This window comes from Anomaloglossus baeobatrachus, chromosome 1 (assembly GCF_048569485.1).
Source record: "Anomaloglossus baeobatrachus isolate aAnoBae1 chromosome 1, aAnoBae1.hap1, whole genome shotgun sequence".
In the NCBI taxonomy this organism is placed as follows: domain Eukaryota; kingdom Metazoa; phylum Chordata; class Amphibia; order Anura; family Aromobatidae; genus Anomaloglossus; species Anomaloglossus baeobatrachus.
Window position 1 is genome coordinate 677,100,432 of NC_134353.1, and position 27,119 is coordinate 677,127,550.

The 27,119-nt window shown below is 48.9% G+C and overlaps 2 protein-coding genes across 4 annotated transcripts in view; one reads left to right on the forward strand and one right to left on the reverse strand.

Moving 5' to 3' along the window:
• Positions 1 to 3,356, reverse strand: part of HPS4 (HPS4 biogenesis of lysosomal organelles complex 3 subunit 2) — a 63,863-nt gene extending 60,507 nt beyond the window's left edge. The window contains exons 1-2 of one of the 2 annotated variants that reach the window (XM_075320064.1): positions 3,255 to 3,356; positions 106 to 230 (exon numbers count right to left, since the gene is read on the reverse strand). In XM_075320064.1, the coding sequence (XP_075176179.1) occupies positions 106 to 146 (41 nt within the window). In that variant the 5' untranslated portion in view covers positions 147 to 230; positions 3,255 to 3,356. Of the gene's footprint in view, positions 1 to 105; positions 231 to 2,356; positions 2,430 to 3,254 lie in introns of those variants that run through there. The other variant, XM_075320065.1, reaches the window with a different exon arrangement.
• A 93-nt stretch (positions 3,357 to 3,449) lies between these two features.
• SRRD (SRR1 domain containing) lies at positions 3,450 to 26,585 on the forward strand. 2 transcript variants are annotated; one of them, XM_075341734.1, is made up of 8 exons: positions 3,450 to 3,548; positions 6,646 to 6,813; positions 9,882 to 9,922; positions 12,046 to 12,263; positions 20,705 to 20,803; positions 21,393 to 21,544; positions 21,624 to 21,669; positions 23,283 to 26,585. In XM_075341734.1, exons 2-8 carry the CDS (start codon positions 6,653 to 6,655, stop codon positions 23,472 to 23,474), a joined length of 909 nt encoding a protein of 302 aa, XP_075197849.1. In that variant the 5' UTR covers positions 3,450 to 3,548; positions 6,646 to 6,652; the 3' UTR covers positions 23,475 to 26,585. The 2 variants fall into 2 exon arrangements, with proteins under 2 accessions (XP_075197849.1, XP_075197848.1); XM_075341733.1 differs by having other exon boundaries at positions 3,535 to 3,552.
• Positions 26,586 to 27,119: the final 534 nt, after the last annotated feature.

Genomic DNA, 27,119 nt, shown 5'->3' on the forward strand with positions numbered 1-27,119 from the left:
TTAAGAAAATTTGACAATCCTTATACATGTATACAACTCCATAGCATCTATTATTTTCCTACATCACTGTAGGATGTACATACTTCATAAATACTATTAACTCACCATGACACCGGCTTGGGATCGGAAAAAAAGGGAGATGCCATCGAGTTCACGTAGATTTAGTCCATTCCAATCAAATATTTACAGCACATTCTCATATCTCGAAAATCTAATGGTCTCCAGTGTACCTGGAAAACCCAGAAAGCAGAAAAATAAGCAGCGATCGGGAGGAGTAGTCAATACATACACATTCTTGCTAGGCATAGAATATGGACCGGTTATAAGAGATATTATATCTAATCTAATGGATGCGGCAATTCCGGGCGGCTGCTGGCTGATATTTTTAGGCTGGGAGGCTCCCCATAACATGGAGCTCCCCATCCTGCCTTCAGCCGTGTGGCTTTATCTTGGCTGGTATCAAAATTGGGGGGGACCGCATGCCTGTTTTTTATAATTATTTATTTTACTGCATGATATAGACACGCCCACCGGCGGGTGTGATTGGTTGCAGTGAGACAGCTGTCACTCAGCGAGGGGGCGTGTCTGACTGCAACCAACCATGGGCGCCGGTGGGTGTGGAAAGCAGTGAATACGAGATTGAATAAAGGTGGCCGGCATTTTCAAATCAGAAGCCGCCAGCAGTGTGACAGCCGTGCAGCGCCGCATCGGTGATCGGGTGTGAGAGAGAGAGATTGATTTTCTGGCAAGCAATGAATTTATATAACTTCTGGGCATGCTCAGAAGTAAAAACCGAATCCGGTACGTGTTTCCGGCGTTTGATGCATGCCACCAGATTCAGCGTGCATAGACTTTCATTATGCACCCGGCGCTATGCAGTTTTTTGCCACTGGCAAAAAACGTTCCTCTCTGCGTGCTGTGCGGCCACCGGAGTGACGATTTTGCCGCAACCGGCAAAAAACGGATCAATCGCGAGTACATGCAGCACAATCCGGCGCTAATAAAAGTCTATGAGGAAAAACCGCACCTGCCAGCAAAAAAAACGGAAACGTTTTTTCTGTAAAGCGCCGGATTGTGCCTGATTGCAAAAAACTAATGTGTGAAAGCAGCCTTATGGTGATAAACATGCTCCGTTCTGAGATCAGTGTGGGTACCAGAGGTCAGACCCATAGCATAAGTACATTAACTATTCTACAAATAGGTGATGAGTGAGCACTACCATACTCAGTGGGTCGGTACTCATTAAGTGCAGTTGGAAGCTTGGATTCTAGCACCAGGGTATAATGGAAGTCAATTGGGTCCTCAAGCATTTTCTGGAAGATTTCACGGAAAAATGCTTGAGTTCCCCATTGACTTCAATAATAGTAGGGTACAAAAATCGCGCCCGTCCAAGAGCCCTAGCATGGTATCACTAATGATGATCTATTTTCACCTTAGAACCGCTTTCAGTTTCCGTCACAGACACAGGATGGTTTGCATAACAATGAACCATTAAGATTGGAGCGGGCCCATGGACAGCTCGTGCACAGGGGTCTCTTCTGGGTGTCTGCCCCTAGAGGCATTTAATGACTGAACCATCACCACCATAGAGATCCATGAAGCCACTAACACCACAGTCCATCCTGGACGCTCAGCTGGCTGCACAAATGCTTCCATACTATGCTTGGGTGCAATGGCCAATGACTGGGTATAATGATGGCGGCTTTAATGTAGGGAGATATGTGTTGTACGACATTGAGATGGCGGGGTCACATTGCATCTTTCATCTAATGACTCCCTATGCCTATGGCGTCACACGATCTGCACCCAGAAAGGTTTTTTCTGGTCACATGCACTCACTTGCCACAGAAAACATGTAACTCTCATGTGACTGCAGCTTGTATATATATATATATATTTTTTTTTTTTTTTTACAACATCTCAGTTCGTTTGTGCGACAACAAGTCACAGACAAGTTGCACAGAAACTGGTTGCGTGACTTGTCTGAGAGCTGCGGTCACATGTCGCCCCAGCCATAGGGCATTGATGGTCTTTTTACAGAGTCCGTGCTGGCTACAACCTCAGAGTAAAAAGCTGGATGTTCCCATCCACTGAACATATATATATATATATATATATATATATATTTTTGTGTGTGTGTGTGTCACAATGGCGGACACAGATGACAGCATAATATCAAAAGGCCTCCCTGCTGAATATGCTAACAAGTATACCTGGACTTTACCATCAATAGAAATGAACCCCAGTAACTTCTATGTGACATACTGCACCTCATTCTAAATATATGCAATGCCACAAAACCTCAGCAATAATTACAATAGACAAGTACTGAATATTAGGAGCACTTTCCACCCACCTCTCACAGAAACAGCCACAGCCCTGAAGGATGCAGGGAATGATGGAAGCTCTGAGGGATAACTGATCACAAGACACCTCGTGATTCCTCCCCCCAGTGTCTCCAGGGCAGTCATACTGATACGTCACCACTAGAGGGAGCACAGTCCTTCCCATACATTGACATTTATAGAAGTGACCACTAGGGGGAGCACAGTCCTTCCCATACATTGACATTTATAGAAGTGACCACTAGGGGGAGCACAGTCCTTCCCATACATTGACATTTATAGAAGTGACCACTAGGGGGAGCACAGTCCTTCCCATACGTCACCACTAGAGGGAGCACAGTCCTTCCCATACATTGACATTTATAGAAGTGACCACTAGGGGGAGCACAGTCCTTCTCATACACGGACATTCATACAAGTCAGCACTAGGTGGCGCTCGATCCTGATGTCGTAAATGCTGCATTATGAACTGAAGGAGAATATACACATACAGCAGCAGTGGGGCCATTGCCATTTGTTCTCACTATATAGTTTATTAGTACATGCTCAGGCATTGGTTACCATAGTACTCGCTCTGCCGTACAGCCCGTTACTTAGCACACAGTGACCCATCTCTGGATGACGCTTATCCCATAGCTGCCTATTTGCATTAAAGGCGTTTCATGTCCTCCTGAAGCCAGAAATCAGATAAACACAGCCAATCACAGATCAGCTTACATTCCTCCAGCGCATGTCACAAGATGAAAGCTGAGTGCTGATTGGTTGCTACATATAACAGATTCATGCTCAGACAAATCTTACATAAAGCTTATTTTGTCTTACGGAAGCTCCCATTGAAACCAACATTTAAATACAGTGATAGGAAATGAGCGGTGAGTAGAGGACGTGTCACGCTGCTGCGCTTCCTACCTGCTCTTCTTTAATTAGGTAATACAAATGTCTTATGATATTCCAATCTTTTCCTACTTTCTATACAAAAGTCGCATAATATATGCGACAGTGCACCACTACTTACGTCACATCCCTGTCCCTGTGTTCATCCACCTATCAATGCGCAGAGATCGTAGGGAGGCTTGGAACGCACAGCAGCTTCCGGTCTTGTGAAACGCAGAAAAAGATCTCTGTGGTAGAACGCAAGACAAGTGTGCCGGAGCTGCCCGGGACACCTACCCCGCCGGAGCTGGACGGACTGCAGCGGATAGTGTAGGTGCAGTGTCCGGCACTGTGTGCTGCTCGCATCCTTTGTCTGTATATACATGGCGGTCACCAGTTCAGACTCTCTATTCCACCATCTTTCCTCACACTTCAACCAATTTTGCATGAATGAATTTGACAAGTAAATAAAAGACTTTGTAGTATATGTCATCAGAAAAGACATACTTCTTTCTCCACTTATGAGCCACCTCCATACCTCCCAACATTGAACATTGGGAAAGAGGGAAACAAGCATAAGCCTGCGTAGCAGTGTGTAATGTACACTAAGATGGTACTGTGCATGTGGAGTATTTGTAGAACTTTCCTGCCTCAAATCTGTACCTCCTGGCAGAAAAACACCAAAGCTGCACTGTGCGCACACAGCCTATCAGGACCCAACAGTTCTGCTCGCACAGTGCTCCCCCATACACAGTATGATCCCCCTCCCCCCCATACACAGTATGATGCTTCCTAACTGCCCCCCCCCCAGTCCTGCTCACACAATGATCCCTCCATACACAGTATGATGCCCTCTAATTGCCCCCCCAGTCCTGTGCACACAATGATTCCCCCCTATACACAGTATGATGCCCCCTAATTGCCCCCCCCCCCAGTCCTGCTCAAACAATGATCCCTCCATACACAGTATGATGCCCTATAATTGCCCCCCCCAGTCCTGCTCACACAATGATCCCTCCATACACAGTATGATGCCCTCCAATTGCCCCCCCAGTCCTGTGCACACAATGATTCCCCCCTATACACAGTATGATGCCCCCTAATTGCCCCCCCCCCAGTTTTGCTCAAACAATGATCCCCCCATACACAGTATGATGCCCCCTAATTGCCCCCCCCCCAGTTTTGCTCAAACAATGATCCCTCCATACACAGTATGATGCCCTCTATTTGCCCCCCCCAGTCCTGCTCACACAATGATCCCCCCATACACAGTATGATGCCCCCTAATTGCCCCCCCAGTCCTGCTCAAACAATAATCCCTCCATACACAGTATGATGCCCCCCAGTTCTGCAAACACATCGATCACCACATACACAGTATGATGCCCTCTAATTGCCCCCCCAGTCCTGCTCACACAATGATCCCTCCATACACCGTATGATGCCCTCTAATTGCCCCCACCAGTCCTGCGCACACAATGATCCCCCCCATACACAGTATGATGTTCCCTAATTGCCCCCCAGTTCTGCTCACACATCGATCACCACATACACAGTATGATGCCCCCTAATTGCCCCCACAGTCCTCACACAATGCTCTTCCCACACACTGTATGATGCCCCCTAACTGCCCCAGTACACTATGTCCCCACAGTCCTGCTCACACAATGATCCGCCCACATGCAGTATGATGCTCCCTAATTACCCCCCCAGTACACTGTATGTCCCCACAGTCCTGTTTACACATTGTCCCCAATTTACAATATAATGTCACCTTATTGCTCCCAACATTTAGAATGATGTTCCCATATTGCCCCCACAGTCAATGCCTCTTCCCCCCCCCCCCCATGCAGTATAATGCTCACCTCCACACAATGCCTCAACAGTCCTCCTTACACACAGTATGACGCTCCCACAGCTTACTTTCCCACAAGGCATAACCCCCCCCCATTCTCCTCCACAGAGTAGAATTCCCCACTATGGCCTCCACACAAGCATATCCCTGTCCTTTCACATCCATGTTCCATTGTGACAGACCTGCTCTCTGCTGCCCAAACATGTCATCTGAGACTGTCACGTGACCTGAAGTTCCTTGCAGGTCCTACAGTCTTTAGCGAGACAGAAAATTAGAATAGGGAACTGATGTCTCCTGGCTCCACCATTGTGGCAACAGTCGGTGTCCTTGAGACATAAAGACAGTTGAATTCTGGTCATACCTCCAACCTCCTAGGAGTGTTCCCCAAATTTGGAACTGTCCTGACATTTGGGAGGAAAACACTACTTATGCCCTATGCCGCCTAAGCTCATCAGTCAAACCTATTTTGTGGAAGACAAAATGAACAGCCAGCCCCGTGAGGGATCAGATTATGGTCCCTTTCACACGTCCGTGTCTCTGGCACGTGTTTGGTCCGTTTCCTCACGTTCCGGAGACACGGGCACACGTAGACCCATTAAAATCAATGGGTCTGCGCTCACATGGACCGTATGTCCGTGTGGAGCATACGTGTGCCCATGTGCTCCACACGTAGACATTTTCGTTTTTCTCCGACATCACAGGTGTCACACGGCCCGCACATAGACCGCTTGGATGTGATCCGTGTGACACGCACCGGAGAAAACACACATGTTTGTAACAAAAAAAAAAATCTATACTCACCTTCTCCAGCCCTGCTGTCTCTGCCGCTGCTGTCACTTGCTTCCGACCCCCGCTCATTATGATCATTGAATATTCACTCCACTGCGGGCGGAAGCAGCCGCAGCAGCGGGGAGTCGGGAGGACCAGAGACCGAAGTTCAGCACCACGGACAGCGACGCCAGGGACAGGTGAGCAGAAAGTTCCCGATCTCCGTGTGTTATCACGAATAACACACGGAGAATTCACGTTGTGCCATAAAAACGGCTCACGGAGGACAATCCGCATCTTTGACACGTCCGTGAAAACCGTGCATGATTTTCACGGACGTGTGAAGGGGGCCTATAGCTGTATATCATGGCTATAGTAAGAGGAGAGCGGAGCAGAGAGATATAGACAAGTGCTGCAGGAGAGCAGGAATCCCTCATGTCCCTGTGTGCTGTGTATTGAGTAAATCATAGCAGCTAGTGTCCACCCACCAGCTCAGAGAGAAGTGAAAATAGATAAGAACTGTAGAGGGGAAAATGAAGAACTGAAGTTTTGTAATAACCATACCTAGTGTTATTCCTCATGTACACACGGCAGAGTACTCAGAAAAGTTACCTGAAATGAGATTGAGAGAAATCACTGGTCGAGATGAATATGCTACTTCTGTGCTTTGCAGTGTATTCTCGCCATAGCTGCTTGGGTTCCCTCCTGTCTCCCCCATTCCTTTGGTTTCCTACATAAATGCCCCTGGTGTGTGTGCTATATAAATCACTGTGGATTATCCTGTTTTTATTTTGCTTTCTTCAGATCCAGGATGGAATCAGACACATGGCAGGTAGTCAGCAAGAAAAAGGCCATCAAGAAATCATCTCGACTAAAGGAGAAGAAGGCATGTAATACTGCAGATTCTGAGCCACTTACCTTATGTTCAGCCCAAAACTGCACTGATGGAACGAGGAGAATTCAGGAAACCATGTAAGTTACACATCTTACGGTATATCGTACAAGGACAGCATGGAGGGTACATAATCTGTAGACTGATGCAGGAAGACCTAGGTTTACACCTTGTTTAATGAGACCTTTTCAATTGATCCTCCAAATATATGTGCCAGACCTACTCATACACAACCTATTGACTTACAGAAAACAGAATATGCGGTAACGCGTTTTCTGTACATGCAGATGTATTATCCTGACCGCTCTTTTGATATATGTTTAGTTATTAAGTCTAAAGACATGTCCACATAAAGGTTGGGAGGCTTCAGAGAGCCGTGCAGTGCATGATCGGGAGTGCAGAAGACGGCTTTTCTTCAGCTCTTCTGTGTACGTGAGCTGTCTTCTGCACCTCTGATCATTGCAGTACGCCTAACTGAATCCGAGATGCATACACCCATCTTCAGACCATCCCCAATGATGTGAGTGCAGAAGGCCGAGATTTGTAGAGCGCTGGCTATGACGCCGGCTCTAGTAAATCGTGTAATCACAAACACAGTGGCTGTGTTCACTATCTACATTTGGATAATGTAGCATCTGAAAAGAGCTGATCGGTGGAAGTGCATGGTGTCAAACCCCAACCAATATGATATTGTTATTTCCATGACTAAGACCTATGCAGGTCGAAACGCATAGGAAAAAGCTCCTGTGTGCCCCATGCCTCTGTATGCCGTTTTATACTGATGGAACGAAACTTTTAATACTCAATAAAGGAATCGCTTTTACCTTCAACTCTCCTGGAGACGCTGGAAATTTTTCTGCATTGTTTCTTGTATTTTCAGACCCGGGTCAGGGTGTTTCCGTGCACCGGAGGTGAGATCAGGAGTGAAGAGGGCTGAGCTGAATTTCTCTATTTACTTAATATGATATTGTTGACCTACCCTAATTATAGGTCTATAATATCATAAGGCCAAAAAGGCCCCTTAATTCCTTATTTGCATATTGTCAATCATTTATTAACAATTTATATTTTCAGTGCTACCATGATGGGTATATTGGAGTGGGGAAATTCTAATAGCTGCTATGTTTAACAGCATAGTTAGGTGTCATATAAGCACATATACCGCCTTTCTATTACCTTAAATGCTAACTATTCTTTCAACAATCTTTACATACATCAACACTACTTGCAATTATAAAAAAAACAAACTTGGTAACTTATTTAATTAGAGAAATCAGCTTATTTCTCTACTTACCAGACACTTCTTCCTCCAGTCCCTCAGCCTCCTGTAACTTGTCATCCACTCTGTAAAAGCCGCTCAACTATGTATTTCTCAGATATGACAGACTGCTAGCTACATGTGGTGCGATGTGAGACAGCCCAGTATGCTCTATGGTGAGGGGAGGTAGACACAGAGACGTCGTGCTGAGCTTTCTAATAAGGCTTTTACTTCACCCTAAACCTGGATCCATGCCTACAGAAATTGTGTTAGGGTACTTCTCACATAGCGAGATCGCTGCTGAGTCACGTTTTTTGTGACGCAGCAGTGACCTCATTAGCGATCTCGCTGTGTGTGACACTGAGCAGCGATCTGGCCCCTGCTGTGAAATGACTGATCCTTACACACAGTGCTGGTTCATTTTTTAGTTGTTGCTCTCCCGCTGTGAAGCACACATCGCTGTGTTTGACAGCGAGACAGCAACGATCTGAATGTGCAGGGAGCAGGGAGCTGGCGTCTGGCAGCCTGCGGTAAGCTGTAACCAAGGTAAATATCGGGTAACCAAGCAAAGCCCTTTGCTTGGTTACTCGATATTTACTTTGGTTACTAGCATCCGCCGCTCTCAGGCTGCCAGTGCCGGCTCCCTGCACACGTAGCCGGAGTACACATCTGGTAAATAAGCAAAGCGGTTTGCTTATTAACCTGATGTGTACTCTGGCTAGGAGTGCAGGGAGCCAGCGCTAAGCGGTGTGCGCTGGTAACCAAGGTAAATATCGGGTAACCAAGCGCTTGGTTACCTGATATTTACCTTAGTTACCAAGCGCAGCATCGCTTCCACGCGTCGCTGCTGGCTGGTCGCTGGTGAGATATGTTTGATTGACAGCTCACCAGCCACCATGTAGCGACGCACCAGCGATCCTGACCAGGTCAGATCGCTGGTGGGATCACTGGTACGTCGCTAAAGTGTGACGGTACCCTTAGGGGTACTTTGCACATTACGACATGCTGCGATGTCAAGCGCGATAGTCCCTGTCGCAGCAGCGATATCATTGTGATAGCTGCCATAGCGAATATTATCGCTACGGCAGCTTCACATACACTCACCTGCCGTGCGACGTCGCTGTGGCCGGCGAACCACCTCCTTATTAAGGGGGCGGGTCGTGCTGCGACGTCACACGGCAGGCGGCCAATAGGAGCGGAGAGGCGGAGATGAGCGGGATGTAAACATCCCGCCCACCTCCTTCCTTCCTTCTGCATAGCCGACAGGAGCTGCGGTGACGCAGGTAGGAGATGTTCCTCGCTCCTGCGACTTCACACAGAGCGATGTGTGCTGCCGCAGGAGCGAGGAACAACATCGGACCGTCGCGTCAGCGTAATTATGGAATTCACCGACACTGCACCGATGATACGATTACGACGCTTTTGCGCTCGTTAATCGCATCATCTAGGAATTACACACTACGATGTCGAGAGCGACGCAGGAAGTGTGTCACTTTCGACATCACCCCACCGACATCGCACCTGCGATGTCGTAGTGTGCAAAGTACCCCTTAGTCTTATGTACACACACAGGACCTTATACTCTGATAAGATACCTAAAAGTAAACTTACCCTCCAAATTTCTGTGCACTTCCTGAATATATAATATAAATACTATATACAATAATCTGATGTCAAAGAAAAAACATTATCATCCATAATGCAATGTAGCAGAAATGAATTCTGCATCTGTCATAAGAGCAGACAAATAATATTGACAGAGTGCTTAATCCGTCTGCTGTACTTCCCATGAAGTGGCATGAAATCTGCACCAGCCGCAGTCATAGATGTGCCTATAGCTTCTACTATAACTGCGTCTTTTTATTTCTTTTTGCTTGTGATATTTAACAGGGCAGATCTGCGGACATCTGACTTTTGGGACTCTTGTCAAGGTAAGAACATGGGGACGCAAAGAATGTAGACTCTAAAGGGTGCTTTACACGCTGCGACATCGCTAGCGATCTCATTAGCGATGTCACACCCTAGATCGCAGATGCGATTTGCCGAGATCGCACATGTGACCGGCGCTACAAAACCGACCTATGTGCGATCTGGCGTGTCACATCGCTAATGAGATCGCTAGCGATGTCGCAGCGTGTAAAGCACCCTTAACTTTTAATACCTAAAATGATGTGACAAACCTTGGAGTTGACTTTTCTCTGAACATATAGTGGTTTATATAGAGGATGAGGCAGACCTTACACTGTGTTTGCCTTCCATTTGTCATTGGCGATCACTATCTGTAATATCACTGATATCTGTTTATGGTAGGATCATCGCCCCTATATGTACTGATAACTTTTATTGATATTACTGACAATTACTAATGAGTATTTTGTTAGTTACTATAATGGGTCATCTGGAAATGAGATTTATTGGTTGTAGTGGGCAGAGCTCATTGGTGTGAGTGGTCAAATATTATCCCGGGGAAAGGCCTCATTTTCTCTGGGACTTTAAATGCTACATATTGATTAAAGAGTAACTACATTTTCTTCTTGATATTTCATATTTAACAGGCACTTAGCATTATATCAGAGAAGAGAACAATTGATAAAGATAAACTGTGAGGGATCAGACTATTAAAGGGAATCTGTCACCAGGTTTTTGTTCACCCATCTATGAGCAGCATAATGTAGAGACAGAGACCCTGATTCCAGTGATGTGTCACTTACTGAGCTGTTTGCTGTCATTTTGATAAAATCAATGTTTTCTCTGTTGCAGATCTAGCAGTTATACAGAGCTCATGAATATGCTGGACTACCTGGCAGGACGCCAAGAAGTCCTCCAATGATAATCTACTGCTGATTAACAGTGATTTTATGAAGACTACACTAAGCAGCCAGAAAGTGACACATCGCTGCAATCATGGTCTCTGCCCCTACTTAATGCTGCTCTCAGATTAGGTGGCAAAACCTGGTGACAAATTTCCTTTAACTTAAATCTCATCCATTTGGCTGGCACTATAAAATACTGTGAAAAATCCCCACCACATACACTAACAATTACTTCTGTGCACAAAATTAATCTTAAAAAGGAATTCAACTTTCTTTTTGATTTTTCGTGTTAAGCAGAAACTTTGCTTTATTGCCTGTAGATCGGTGGAGGTCCAGGTCTTGAGACTATCACCAATCGCATAATAGACCTTCAAGAACTCAGCAGACAGGAGCACACCGTCCCTGTCTGAGGTACACATAGTCTGGTGTAGAGATTCAATAGGCTATGAAACCAATGTTTTCTGTTGAGTCTGTACTCTGGGCTGCGCGCTGAGGCAGGGGCTGCGCGCTGAGGCAGGGGCTGCGCGCTGAGGCAGGGGCTGCGCGCTGAGGCAGGGGCTGCGCGCTGAGGCAGGGGCTGCGCGCTGAGGCAGGGGCTGCGCGCTGAGGCAGGGGCTGCGCGCTGAGGCAGGGGCTGCGCGCTGAGGCAGGGGCTGCGCGCTGAGGCAGGGGCTGCGCGCTGAGGCAGGGGCTGCGCGCTGAGGCAGGGGCTGCGCGCTGAGGCAGGGGCTGCTCTCTCTCAGGCAGGGGCTGCTCTCTCTCAGGCAGGGGCTGCTCTCTCTCAGGCAGGGGCTGCTCTCTCTCAGGCAGGGGCTGCTCTCTCTCAGGCAGGGGCTGCTCTCTCTCAGGCAGGGGCTGCTCTCTCTCAGGCAGGGGCTGCTCTCTCTCAGGCAGGGGCTGCTCTCTCTCAGGCAGGGGCTGCTCTCTCTCAGGCAGGGGCTGCTCTCTCTCAGGCAGGGGCTGCTCTCTCTCAGGCAGGGGCTGCACTCTCCTGTCTGCTAAGCTGCACACTTCTCAGGTATCTGCTAAACAATTCGTGGGAGAATAGGTAAAATAAGAGGAAGAGTAAATTCCTCTTTAATGGTTGGTCTATACGATGCATGGATGTGCCCTGAGAGCTTATATTTTTCAGTTGCTTTCTTTTAATATGTCATATGTGACATAACTTCTTAGGTTTTCTTTAAAAATGTTTGTTTAGCTATTGGCTAATTTGTCACCAATCACTTATATATTTCCCCTAGGCTGTCTACTCAGATGTCAAGATCTATCACTAGTGACTTCAGCTGACTGCAGTGCTGCTGAGAAGTTATTGAAGAACCTGAACCTTGAGGGCTCCATATCTCCCCACATTTCCCTCCAGCACTATGACTGTGTGTGCTATGGCCTAGGAAACTTCACGTCCTGTGTTATATCCCGACACCAAATGGCCTTCATACTTTTATTCCTGGAACGATTTAAGGTGATGATTGATCATTATAAGAAGACTCCATATCTGTGAGGCTCTGGAACCTCCTCTGGTCCTTATAGTGTGAGGACTGCACCTAGCCTTTACTGATCCTGTGCACCGCAAAGCTGCTCCAATGTATGGCACCAAGTCATATGGAGTGGAGCTGTGCAGAGGAGAAATCTAAAGGGATCACCACCCCTTCTTTCTATTGATCAATTGTTTTTCTCATGCTACAAAGCACCCAAATCTCCCCTGCTTCTTTACAAGCAACATTTGCAGTGTCCCATGTACACTGGGGACCTCCTGCTTATCGTGTGCAGCCTGCTTTGGCAGGTAATAGGTAATGCTACATATGGATCTTGTGATTGGCTACAACACGGCATGTGATGAGCAGATGGCTGTCCTTTACCTATGACACTTCTAAACATATTTTTATAGCAGCATTGAGTACAAATCCCAATATATTCTGAAAGGATTTATAACTCTACCGACTCTTTACTTTTCTCTATATTCTCAGATTATGGAAGGGAGAAAATCGGCTCACCATGTTAGTATTGTTTTCCTTGTGCACAGAGATTTGTGAAGGCCAACATTACAATAACATGTGAAGAAACTCCAGCGTCACAAGATACATGTGTAATGATGTTTACACAACCACCCAGCCCCAGATTGACAAGAAAGTAATCGTGCTCATAATATTTTTTTTAAAAATATATTTTGTTAACCCTTCAATTTCAATTGTACAAAAATCATTAAAAAAACAAGAAAGAGCCAGTCTCATATTTATTGCACTGTGCACCTTTTTTTTTCTGGTTTGACAACATTTATATATAATATTTTATATTTGAGAGACATATTTTAGGCATAAAAAATAGTATGAGAAAATGATAACAATGATGATTGGTTTTGTGTCATTTCTGTGATCTCTTTATTGAGAGTAAAAATCCACCTGGAACCGCTAATTCACCCTAGGTGGCTCTTTCCTGTTTTTTTTCATGAGTTTTGTTCAATTGAAATTAAAGTGTTAATAAAATATATATATTTTTTTTTAAAAAAAAAAATATTATGAGCACGATTACCTTCTTGTCCAGCTGGGGTCAATCCGGGGCTGGGTGGTTGTGTAAAGTTAAGTAATGAAGTATGTGACTTTGGTAGGACATGAAGGGAATTTTGTTTACTTACCGTAAATTCCTTTTCTTCTAGCTCCAATTGGGAGACCCAGACAATTGGGTGTATAGGCTATGCCTCCGGAGGCCGCACAAAGTATTACACTTAAAAGTGTTAAGCCCCTCCCCTTCTGCCTATACACCCCCCGTGCTCCCACGGGCTCCTCAGTTTTGGTGCAAAAGCAGGAAGGAGGAAAAAGAATTATAAACTGGTTTAAAGTAACTTCAATCCGAAGGAATATCTGAGAACTGAAACCATTCAACATGAACAACATGTGTACACAAAAAAACAGGGGCGGGCGCTGGGTCTCCCAATTGGAGCTAGAAGAAAAGGAATTTACGGTAAGTAAACAAAATTCCCTTCTTCTTTGTCGCTCCATTGGGAGACCCAGACAATTGGGATGTCCAAAAGCAGTCCCTGGGTGGGTAAAATAATACCTCGTAAGAGAGCCGTAAAACGGCCTCTTCCTACAGGTGGGCAACCGCCGCCTGAAGGACTCGTCTACCTAGGCTGGCATCCGCCGAAGCATAGGTATGCACCTGATAGTGTTTCGTGAAAGTGTGCAGGCTCGACCAGGTAGCCGCCTGACACACCTGCTGAGCCGTAGCCTGGTGCCTCAAAGCCCAGGACGCGCCCACGGCTCTGGTAGAATGGGCCTTCAGCCCTGAGGGAACCGGAAGCCCAGCCGAACGGTAGGCTTCGAGAATTGGCTCCTTGATCCACCGAGCCAAGGTTGATTTGGAAGCCTGTGACCCTTTACGCTGGCCAGCGACAAGGACAAAGAGTGCATCCGAGCGGCGCAGGGGCGCCGTACGAGAAATGTAGAGTCTGAGTGCTCTCACCAGATCTAACAAGTGCAAATCCTTTTCACATTGGTGAATTGGATGAGGGCAAAAAGAGGGTAAGGAGATATCCTGATTGAGATGAAAGGGGGATACCACCTTAGGGAGAAATTCCGGAACCGGACGCAGAACCACCTTGTCCTGGTGAAAAACCAGGAAAGGGGCTTTGCATGACAGCGCTGCTAGCTCAGACACTCTCCGAAGTGAAGTGACTGCTACTAGAAAAACCACTTTCTGCGAAAGGCGTGAGAGAGAAATATCTCTCATTGGCTCGAATGGTGGTTTCTGAAGAACCAGCAGCACCCTGTTCAGATCCCAGGGTTCTAACGGCCGCTTGTAAGGAGGAACGATGTGACAAACCCCCTGCAGGAACGTGCGTACCTGTGGAAGTCTGGCTAGGCGCTTCTGGAAAAACACAGAGAGCGCTGAGACTTGTCCCTTAAGGGAGCCGAGCGACAAACCCTTTTCCAGTCCAGATTGAAGGAAGGACAGAAAAGTGGGCAAGGCAAATGGCCAGGGAGAAAAACCCTGAGCAGAGCACCACGACAGGAAAATTTTCCACGTCCTGTGGTAGATCTTGGCGGACGTTGGTTTCCTAGCCTGTCTCATAGTGGCAATGACGTCTTGAGTTAACCCTGAAGACGCTAGGATCCAGGACTCAATGGCCACACAGTCAGGTTGAGGGCCGCAGAATTCAGATGGAAAAACAGCCCTTGAGATAGCAAGTCTGGTCGGTCTGGTAGTGCCCACGGTTGGCCGACCGTGAGATGCCACAGATCCGGGTACCTCGACCGCCTCGGCCAGTCTGGAGCGACGAGGATGACGCGGCGGCAGTCGGCCCTGATCTTGCGTAACACTCTGGGCAACAGTGCCAGCGGAGGAAACACATAAGGGAGCTGAAACTGCGACCAATCCTGAACTAAGGCGTCTGCCGCCAGAGCTCTGGGATCTTGAGACCGTGCCATGAACGTCGGTACCTTGTTGTTGTGCCGGGACGCCATGAGGTCGACGTCCGGCACCCCCCAGCGGCAACAGATCTCCTGAAACACGTCCGGGTGAAGGGACCATTCCCCTGCGTCCATGCCCTGGCGACTGAGATAATCTGCTTCCCAGTTTTCCACGCCTGGAATGTGAACTGCAGAGATGGTGGAGGCCGTGGCTTCCACCCACATCAAAATCCGCCGGACTTCCTGGAAGGCTTGCCGACTGCGTGTGCCGCCTTGGTGGTTGATGTATGCCACCGCTGTGGAATTGTCCGACTGAATTCTGATCTGCTTGCCTTCCAGCCACTGCTGGAACGCTTTCAGGGCAAGATACACTGCCCGGATTTCCAGAACATTGATCTGAAGCGAGGACTCTTGCTGGGTCCACGTACCCTGAGCCCTGTGGTGGAGAAAAACCGCTCCCCACCCTGACAGACTCGCGTCCGTCGTGACCACCTCCCAGGATGGGGGTAGGAAGGATTTCCCCTTCGATAATGAAGTGGGAAGAAGCCACCACCGAAGGGAAGCTTTGGTCGCCTGAGAGAGGGAGACGTTCCTGTCGAGGGACGTCGGCTTCCTGTCCCATTTGCGTAGGATGTCCCATTGAAGAGGACGCAGGTGAAACTGCGCGAAAGGAACTGCCTCCATTGCTGCCACCATCTTCCCCAGGAAGTGCATGAGGCGCCTCAAGGGGTGTGACTGGCCTTGAAGGAGAGATTGTACCCCTGTCTGTAGTGACCGCTGCTTGATCAGCGGAAGCTTCACTATCGCTGAGAGGGTATGAAACTCCATGCCAAGGTATGTGAGCGATTGGGCCGGTGTCAGATTTGACTTTGGAAAATTGATGATCCACCCGAAACTCTGGAGAGTCTCCAGGGTAGCGTCGAGGCTGTGTTGGCATGCCTCTTGAGAGGGTGCCTTGATCAGGAGATCGTCCAAGTAAGGGATCACCGAGTGACCCTGAGAGTGGAGGACCGCTACTACAGTAGCCATAACCTTGGTGAAAACCCGTGGGGCTGTTGCCAGGCCGAACGGCAGTGCCACGAACTGCAGGTGTTCGTTTTCTATGGCGAAGCGCAAGAAGCGCTGGTGCTCTGGAGCAATCGGTACGTGGAGATAAGCATCTTTGATATCGATCGATGCAAGGAAATCTCCTTGGGACATTGAGGCGATGACGGAGCGGAGGGATTCCATCCGGAACCACCTGGTCGTTACGTGTTTGTTGAGAAGTTTCAGGTCCAGGACAGGACGGAAAGACCCGTCCTTCTTTGGGACCACAAACAAGTTGGAGTAAAAACCGTGGCCCTGTTGCTGAAGAGGAACAGGGACCACCACTCCTTCTGCCTTCAGAGTGCCCAGCGCCTGCAGAAGAGCCTCGGCTCGCTCGGGAGGCGGGGATGACCTGAAGAATCGAGTCGGGGGACGAGAGGTGAACTCTATCTTGTAACCGTGAGACAGAATGTCTCTCACCCAACGGTCTTTTACCCGTGGCAGCCAGGCGTCGCAAAAGCGGGAGAGCCTGCCACCGACCGAAGATGCGGAGTGAGGAGGCCGAAAGTCATGAGGAAGCCGCTTTGGTAGCGGCACCTCCGGTGGCCTTTTTAGGACGTGACTTAGACCGCCATGCGTCAGAGTTCCTTTGATCTTTCTGAGGCCTTTTGGACGAGGAGAATTGGGACCTGCCCGCGCCCCGAAAGGACCGAAACCTCGACTGCCCCTTCCTCTGTTGGGGTATGTTCGGTTTGGGCTGGGGTAAGGATGTATCCTTTCCCTTGGATTGTTTGATGATTTCATCCAAACGCTCGCCAAACAATCGGTCGCCAGAAATTGGCAAACTGGTTAAGCGCTTTTTGGAAACAGAATCTGCCTTCCATTCCCGTAGCCACAAGGCCCTGCGGAGTACCACCGAATTGGCGGCTGCAACCGCCGTACGGCTCGCAGAGTCCAGGACAGCATTAATAGCGTAAGACGCAAATGCCGACGTCTGAGTGGTTATGGACGCCACCTGTGGCGCGGACGTGCGTGTGGCTGCGTCAATTTGCGCTTGACCTGCTGAGATAGCTTGTAGCGCCCATACGGCTGCGAACGCTGGGGCAAAAGAAGTGCCGATAGCTTCATAGATGGATTTCAACCAGAGTTCCATCTGCCTGTCAGTGGCATCTTTGAGTGAAGCCCCATCTTCCACTGCAAGTATGGATCTAGCTGCCAGTCTGGAGATTGGAGGATCCACTTTGGGACACTGAGCCCAACTTTTGACCACGTCAGGGGGAAAAGGATAACGTGTATCCTTAAGGCGCTTAGAAAAACGCTTATCTGGACAAGCATGGTGATTCTGGACTGCCTCTCTGAAATCAGAGTGGTCCAGAAACATACTCGGTGTACGCTTGGGAAACCTGAAACGGAATTTCTCCTGCTGAGAAGCTGACTCCTCCACCGGAGGAGCTGAGGGAGAAATATCCAACATACGATTGATGGACGCAATAAGGTCGTTCACTATGGCGTCCCCGTCCGGAGTATCAAGATTGAGAGCGGCCTCAGGATCAGAATCCTGATCAGCTGTCTCCGCATCATCAACCAGAGATTCCCCCCTCTGAGACCCTGCACAATATGATGATGTCGAGGGAAAATCTAAGCGAGCTCGCTTAGTCGGTCTGGGGCTGGGGTCTGTGTCAGAACCCTCAGCCTGGGATCCATGAGATACCCCGGGAGGACATTGTTGGTCCAGCTGAGGTGGGCCAGGGAACAAAGATTCAACAGAGTCCCTGTGCTGAGATACCGGCCTGGACTGCAAGGCTTCTAGTATCTTAGCCATAGTCTCAGAGAGTTTTGCAAACTCCGTCCCCGTCACCTGAACAGTGTTGGCAGGTGGCTCCCCCTGGGCCCCTCTTAGCAGAGGCTCCGGCTGAGTAAGTGCCACAGGGGCCGAACAGTGCACACAATGAGGGTCAGTGGAACCTGCCGGTAGCGGGGTCGTACATGCGGCGCAGGCAACATAATAAGCCTGTGTTTTGGCACCCCTGCCTTTCGTGGGCGCCATGCTATTATCTTCCCTGAGTAACACAATAGGGTATATAGCCAGAAATCAACTGTGCACCATACAGTGTAAAACATATATCCCATAAACATATAATGTTACACTACTGCACAATGGGGCTAGCACCACAGGTGCTGCTTACCACCCGCCTAAAGCGGTTGTGAGGCCACCAGAGTCCCTGCCTGGGTCTCCCAGACTTTGTCCCCCTCTGCAGCGTCCGAGGAGCTGACAGGAATGGCTGCCGGCGTCCTGAGGAGAGGAGGGAGCCGTGGGCGTGACCCAGAAAGAGCGGGAACTGGTGCCCGCACTGTGCACAGTGAGAGGGGTGGAGTATGCAAAGCATGCTCCAGCCCTCAGTGCTGCTCGTTCTGTGCAGCGTCCCGCCCTTCCCCTGCCTGTCAGGGCTGTGGGCGGGAGGAAAGGAAACTAGGCCGCAAAAAGCCGGGGACTCTAGTAATAAACGCGGCCGCCGTAAAAGCGCGGCCGGCGTGAAAGTCCCCGGCGCACTACAAGTCCCAGCCGCGCCGCAGTGTTTCCATGGCCGCGGCGGTCAGTGCGGCAGTCCCTATACATAAACACACTCAGCAACGCTGAGTGTGTAATGGCACATATTAACCCGGTCAGCGCCGTGGTCCCCGGTGCACTAGCACACCCAGCAAAGCTGGAGTGTTGCTGTGCGCTGTCCCCACAGGGATACAGAGTACCTCCAAGTAGCAGGGCCATGTCCCTGAACGATACCCGGCTCCTATCCAGCAGGCTCCACAGGAGTTGTGGATGAAGCACGGTCTCAGTGCCTGGAGACCGATAGGATCCCACTTCACCCAGAGCCCTGAGGGGGATGGGGAAGGAAAACAGCATGTGGGCTCCAGCCTCCGTACCCGCAATGGATACCTCAACCTTACAACACCACCGACAAGAGTGGGGTGAGAAGGGAGCATGCTGGGGGCTCTATATGGGCCCACTTTTCTTCCATCCGACATGGTCAGCAGCTGCTGCTGACCAACCTGTGGAGCTGTGCGTGCGTGTCTGACCTCCTTCGCACAAAGCAAAAAACTGAGGAGCCCGTGGGAGCACGGGGGGTGTATAGGCAGAAGGGGAGGGGCTTAACACTTTTAAGTGTAATACTTTGTGCGGCCTCCGGAGGCATAGCCTATACACCCAATTGTCTGGGTCTCCCAATGGAGCGACAAAGAAAAGTTGATTAATGTGTAGAGAAGACCGGTTATTTATTTCATACGTGCATCACAGTAAAAGAGCGTGCTCACTTGCATGCCAAAAGGCAACGCGTTCCAAGCCCTTGAAAAAGAACTATACATTTCAATCGCGTTGTCTTTTTTCATGAAGGTGAACCTGCGCTCTTATCTTGTTGCATATACAGTATGTAATGAATCCATGACTTTGTTTGCTCTTACATCTGGTGAGGCTGGATTTTCTTCAGATTCTCAAATTATGGATTACAAGAAAAAAAAAAGATGTACCATATTTTTCTTTTTATAAAACGCATCGGATTATAAGACGCACCCCAAATTTAGAGATAAAAAAATAATAAAATAAAATGGGGTCCGTCCTATACTCCGGTGTTGTCTTACCGGAGGGGGGCAGCAGTGGTGGTGAAGCAGGGGGTTACAGGAGGCAAAGGTTAGGGTGGCAGCGGCGGCGGGTCCGTGGTGGCAGCGGGTCAGTGGCGTCAGCAGCGGCCAGTCAGTAGTGGCAGCAGCGGCAATGGGTCTGTAGCGGCAGCGGGTCAGTGGTGGAGCAGGCCAGTACGGTGAGTGTCCCAGTTCTGTCTGCGGTCCCGATTCAAATGATGGTGCCTGGAGCGGCGCATGCGCAGATGGAGCTCTCATCCAAGAGCTCCATCTGTGCACGCGCTGACTCCCAGCGCCATCATTTGAAACTGGGACACCTGCCGCACAGCCACCCGCCAGCCCGCACAGAGTGCCAGCCAGCAGTTTGCCTGCCCGCCCAGAGAGGTAGCCGGCCTCCAGGACAGAGGCAGCCGGCACTGACAGGCACCCACCTGCACGCAACCACAGACACCTGGCCGCCCGAACGCAGCCGGTCGCCGCACAGACAGCCCCCCCCCCCAGTAAAGCTATATTCGGATTTTAAGACGCACCCCTCATTTTCCTCCCAAATTTTTGGCAGGAAAAGTGCGTCTTATAATCCAAAAAATACGGTAATTAATACACATATGTGCACCATAATCTCTGGTTATAGTGGATCACCACCGTATAATGCTGATTATATTGACGTCATGAAGGGCAGATAATTCATGTAATATCGTAGGCTTCTACCCACAGTTAGTTTGTCCTTGTCCTTGTGGTTGAAGTATGGAGATTTCAAGGAAGCCAAAGACATAAATCAGAAGGCACAGATTATAGTGATAGGTCTGGGCCTTGACTTTCGTGTTTTTTTTCTGTTTAGATCCCAAGACACCAATGCTATGTTTTTGATCCAGTATTTTCGCAGTTGGATATTGCTGTACTCCGGGAACTTGGGCTGACACTTGTGATGAAGAATGAAGTAAGTTTTGCCAGGTGCTTTGTAAGTGTGAAGCCTTAAAAATATCCCCCTAATTAATTTCCTTGCTTTGATTAGCCAAGGCTCATATTTATGTCACATAAAAGAGGGGGATAAACCATTGTTAGACCCTTCTGGTAGCAGCGTGCCTTCCTTTTCCTGAGGTAAAGTAGTATGGGCCCATAATCAGGGTACCATATCACTGATGTGTAATGTTCATAAGGCCTTAAGCCTCCTGTACATCTTAGATAACTGCTGATTGATGGTTTGGCTGACGGCCATCTTTACTGACTCGGGCATAAACAGGAACACTTGACTCGGCTGAGTGTCCCAGTGCTTTATTTAAGAGAGCCGCTATCAGACTCCACTAGCGGCTTATCTTCTGGAGAATAAAAGGATTTTCTGTCGGAAATGTAGCCGGCCGGATCCTTTCCCATTAACACCATGTCTCGGGGACCAGTTGGGAGGTCCCCATACACATATCGGCAGGTTCGGCCATCTTTATTCTAGTGTGTTGTTAATAGCTACTATTTGCTTGTGCTGCTGATGCCCATGAACCAGGAGGCTGTGATGTGTTTCTGCTTCATTGCAGGAGGGTAAGCATGCTGTCAATCGGCCCACCGTGTTCTTTATGCTGCACTGTGGCAAGGCGCTGTATAATAACCTGCTCTGGAGGAACTGGTCATGTGATGCCTTGTCACAAATGATCATCATTGGCAACAGCTTCAAGGGAATAGAAGAGAGGTCAGTAATTAGGGTAACTCCCCAAGTTATACGAATGAGCAGAATAGATCTCCTTTTTCACATTGATCTTTCCTTATAGATTGGTTTCCAGAGTCCTGCAGAGAGATTACATTTATATATATAAGGTAAGCTCCATTTGAAATTCCTTACTCTATACCATCCTACCTATACAAGTCTGCCGAGCAACATTACAAAAAATAGGTATCACCCATTCTAAGTCTTTAAGATCTTATTTTTTTTCTGGACTTTGGATCACAGACAGTAGATGCAGAGCAGATGGTCGGGTTTGATTGTGATATTATTTTTACAGTATAACCAGTGTCTTCTATACAGATTCAATTTGTACTGTTCTTTATAATGGTGATATTTAAAGGTTAAACAAATTTTAGCAGTAGAGATATTGCTAAAGTACATATATTACCAGACATCACAATACTAACTGCAGAACAATTAAATAGATCTCTTAGACCTGATGAGGCTGGTTTACTTACTATGAAAATTCATATTAGAATGTCTATGTAATAAGTTTTTCAATTTGAGTCCAAGCGTATTCAATCTCCACTCATCCAGCCTGACAGTTGCAACTTGTACTGAGTGGTTAGCATACAAAATGACCAAAAATTGAGAAGAAAACAGAAAAGCCAAAACATGGCACCTGTCTTAGCACACTCTAAACATCAAACAAAAACTGGAGGACAAGGAGTAAAGTGCAAATATATTTAATAAATGGCAACTGGCACAAAGGAATCAGCGGCAAAACAGGCCGGCAGATAGAATATAAATGTACAAGATGACAAATGCATGTAGGGCACAAGTAAAAGAAATAAATGACAGGCTGGGTCAGAAACATGGACAGGGCATCCTGCACATAAAAAGCATGATGTGGAGTTTTGACAATTGTTACACATAGACAGATGGTAAAAGCCAGCACTAGATAAGCATTATGATAAAAGTATGTACTCTGAGATAACAGAGATATATTCAGTATATAAAATAGGATCCAAGTATCACTAATATGGCTTTTACCCTCTGTCTATGTGTAACAATTGTCAAAACTCCACATCATGCTTTTTATGTGCAGGATGCCCTGTCCATGTTTCTGACCCAGCCTGTCATTTATTTCTTTTACTTGTGCCCTACATGCATTTGTCATCTTGTACATTTATATTCTATCTGCCGGCCTGTTTTGCCGCTGATTCCTTTGTGCCAGTTGCCATTTATTAAATATATTTGCACTTTACTCCTTGTCCTCCAGTTTTTGTTTGTACTGAGTGGTGTGAGATTTCAGCAGGGAGGGGGGGCACTGAGGAGCATTTTATTGTGGGGCACAGTATGCATTGGGTTATTGTGCAGGGTTGAATACAAAATCTTAGTAACTAACTGCTATCTAGCAATATTTAAAATGACTTTTGAAGTGTCCTTTATTCTCCATCATCTTAGTGTTCACTGTATTTTTCTACATTTTTTTTTTTTTTATTATAGAAGTTTCACCTAGTTCTCAAAAACCCCTGCCTCTCGTTCCATAGTGATAGAATTGATGAAACTCCTACAGTCACCACTGGGGGGAGCTCTCTGTGTACTTATGCCCCCAATATTAAGCTCAGTAGGAGCTGTACAAATCTTTGCGCTGCGCTTCCCCTTCTGGTAACTCTTTGTCAGGAAGCAGTAGTAGGGCCCAGTCCTATAGCAGTATTCATGGACCCTGCTCCACTTAGACTACTTTTCTGTATTTCCTCAGAGTTTACGGGTTGTAGAAGAAACACCATTTCCAGAAAGTAATCAATATAGCGACATTTTCAATGACACATCCATTCATAGCTTTCCTGCTGCTGAACTGAAAACTTTACCTAAGGAAACATGGCTATGTCAAGAGGAACCTCAATATGAAGACTGTGAAGACCTGGAAATCATTCTCTGCCCCACCACATAGTGACTGCTACAGTAGATGTATGTAATCGAAAAGACATTGAGTTCTTTCTTTGTCGCTCTATTGGGAGACCCAGACAATTGACAATTGGGTGTATAGGCTATGCCTCCGGAGGCCGCACAAAGTATTACACTTAAAAGTGTTAAGCCCCTCCCCTTCTGCCTATACACCCCCCGTGCTCCCACGGGCTCCTCAGTTTTTTGCTTTGTGCGAAGGAGGTCAGACACGCACGCACAGCTCCACAGATTGGTCAGCAGCAGCTGCTGACCAGGTCGGATGGAAGAAAAGTGGGCCCATATAGGGCCCCCAGCATGCTCCCTTCTCACCCCACTCTTGTCGGCGGTGTTGTAAGGTTGAGGTATCCATTGCGGGTACGGAGGCAGGAGCCCACATGCTGCTTTCCTTCCCCATCCCCCTCAGGGCTCTGGGTGAAGTGGGATCTTACCGGTCTCCAGGCACTGAGACCGTGCTCCATCCACAGCTCCTAAGACTCTGCTGGATAGGAGCCGAGTATCGTTCAGGGACATGGCCCTGCTACTTGAAGGTACTCTGTATCCCTGTGGGGACCGCGCACAGCAACACTCCAGCATTGCTGGGTGTGCTAGTGCACCGGGGACCGCGGCGCTGACCGGGTTAATGTGCCAATACACACTCAGCGTCGCTGAGTGTGTTTATGTAGGGGGACTACCGTACTACCGCCGCCGCCATGTTTTTAACACTGAGGCTCGGCTGGGACTTGTAGTGCGCCGGGGACTTCCGCGCGGCCGCGCTTTTATGGCAGCCGCGCTTATTACTTGAGTCCCCGGCTTGTACGGCTTAGTGTTTCCTCCTCCCGCCCACAGCCCTGACAGGCAGGGGAAGGGCGGGACGCTTTACAGACGAGCTGCAGTGAGGGCTGGAGCATGCTTTGCATACTCCACTCCCCTCACTGCACTGTGAGGCACCAGTTCCCGCACTTTCTAAGGGTCACGCCCACGGCTTCCTCCTCTCTCAGGACGCCGGCAGCCGTGCCATTACACACTCAGCATCGCTGAGTGTGTTTATGTAGGGAGACTACCGCGCTGACCGCCGCCGCCATGTTTTGACACTGAGGCGCGGCTGGGACTTGTAGTGCGCCGGGGACTTCCGCGCGGCCGCGCTTTTACGGCGGCCGCGTTTATACTCAAGTCCCCGGCTTTTGCGGCCTAGTCTTTCTTCCTCCAGCCCACAGCCCTGACAAGCAGGGGAAGGGCGGGACGCTGCACAGGATGAGCAGCACTGAGGGCTGGAGCATGCTTTGCATACTCCACCCCCCTCACTGTCCTCTCCTCAGAAGCCGGCAGCCATTCCTGTCAGCTCCTTGAATACTGCAGAGGGGGACAAATTCTGACAGACCCAGGCAGGGACCCTGGTGGCCTCACAACCGCTTTATGCGGGGGGTATGCAGCATCTGTGGTGCTAGCCACATTTGTGCAGGAGTGTAATTTTAAATCATATGTTTATAAGATATGCTTTACACTGTATGGTGCACAGTTGGTTCTGTATATATATTGTGTTGCTCAGGGAAGTCAACAGCATGGCGCCCATAAAAGGCAGGAGCGCCAAACCACAGGCTTACTATGCTGCCTGCGCCGCATGTACGACCCCTCTGCCGGCAGGATCCACTGAGCAATCCAGACCGGTATCTCAGCACAGGGGCACTGTTGAATCATTGCTCCCTGGCCCACCTCAGTTGGACCAGAGGTCTCCCCGGGGTGTCTCATAGATCCCAGAGTGAGGTCTCTGATACAGACCCCAGCCCCTGACCGTCTAAGCGAGCTCGCTGGGAAATTCCCTCGACATCTTCATATTGGTCAGGGTCTCAGCGGGGGGGGAATCCCTGGATGATGAAGCGGAGACAGCTGATCAGGATTCTGATCCTGAGGCCGCTCTCAATCTTGATACGCCTGACGGGGACGCCATAGTGAACGATCTTATAGCGTCTATCAATCAAAGATGCCACTCACAGGCAGATGGAGCTCTGGTTGAAATCCATCTATGAAGCTATCAGCGCTTCTTTTGCACCAGCATTTGCAGCCGTATGGGTGCTACAAGCTATCTCAGCAGGTCAAGCGCAAATTGACGCAGCCACACAGACGTCGGCATTTGCGTCTTACGCTATTGATGCTGTCCTGGACTCTGCGAGCCGTATGGCGGTTGCTTCCGCCAATTCGGTGGTACTCTGCAGGGCCTTGTGGCTACGGAACTGGAAGGCAGATTCTGCTTCCAAAAAAGCGTTTAACCAGTTTGCCAATTTCTGGCGACCGACTGTTTGGCGAACGTTTGGATGAAATCATCAAACAATACAAGGGAAAGGATACATCCTTACCCCAGCCCAAACCGAACATACCCCAACAGAGGATGGGGCAGTCGAGGTTTCGGTTCTTTCGGGGCGCGGGCAGGTCCCAATTCTCCTCGTCCAAAAGGCCTCTGAATAGATCAAGGGCTCTCCGATTCATGGCGGTCTAAGTAAAAAAGACCGCCGGAGGTACCGCTACCAAAGCGGCTTCTTGATGGCTTTCGGTCTCCTCAATCCGCATCCTCGGTTGGTGGCAGGCTTTCCCGCCTTTGCGACTCCTGGCTGCCAAGGGTAAAAGACCGTTGGGCGAGAGACATTCTGTCTCACGGTTACAAGTTAGAGTTCGCCTCTCGTCCCCCGACTCGATTCTTCAGGTTATCACCGCCTCCCGAGCGAGCCGAGGCTCTTCTGCAGGCGCTGGGCACTCTGAGGGCAGAAGGAGTGGTGGTCCCTGTTCCTCTTCAGCAACAGGGTCACGGTTTTTACTCCAACTTGTTTGTGGTCCCAAAGAAGGACGGGTCTTTCCGTCCTGTCCTGGACCCGTAACTGCTCAACAAACACGTATAGACCAGACGGTTCCGGATGGAAACCCTCCGCTCCATCATCGACTCAATGTCCCCAGAAGATTTCCTTGCATCGATCGATATCAAAGATGCTTTTCTCCACGTACCGGTGGCTCCAGAGCACCAACGCTTCTTGCGCTTCACCATAGGAGACGAACACCTGCAGTTCGTGGCACTGCAGTTCGGCCTGGCTACAGCCCCACGGGTTTTCACCAAGGTCAGGGCTACAGTAGTTGCGGTCCTCCACTCTCAGGGTCACTCGGTGATCCCTTACTTGGACGATCTGCTGATCAAGGCACCCTCTCAAGAGGCATGCCAACACAGCCCCGACGCTTCTCTGGGGGCTCTCCAGAGTTTCGGGTGGATCATCAATTTTCCAAAGTCAAATCTGACACCAGCCCAATCGCTGACATATCTTGGCATGGAGTTTCATACCCTATCGGCGATAGTGAAGCTTCCGCTGATCAACAAGCGTTCACTACAGAAAGGGGTGCAATCTCTCCTTCAAGGTCAAGCACACCCCTTGAAGGGCCTCATGCACTTCCTGGGGAAGATGGTGGCAGCAATGGAGGCAGTTCCTTTCGCGCAGTTTCACCTGCGTCCTCTTCATTGGGACATCCTACGCAAATAGGACAGGAAACCGACGTCCCTCGACAGGAACGTCTCCCTCTCGCAGGCAACCAAAGCTTCCCTTCGGGGGTGGCTTTCTTCCCACTTCTTTATCGCATGGGAAATCCTTCCTACCCCCATCCTGGGAGGTGGTCACGA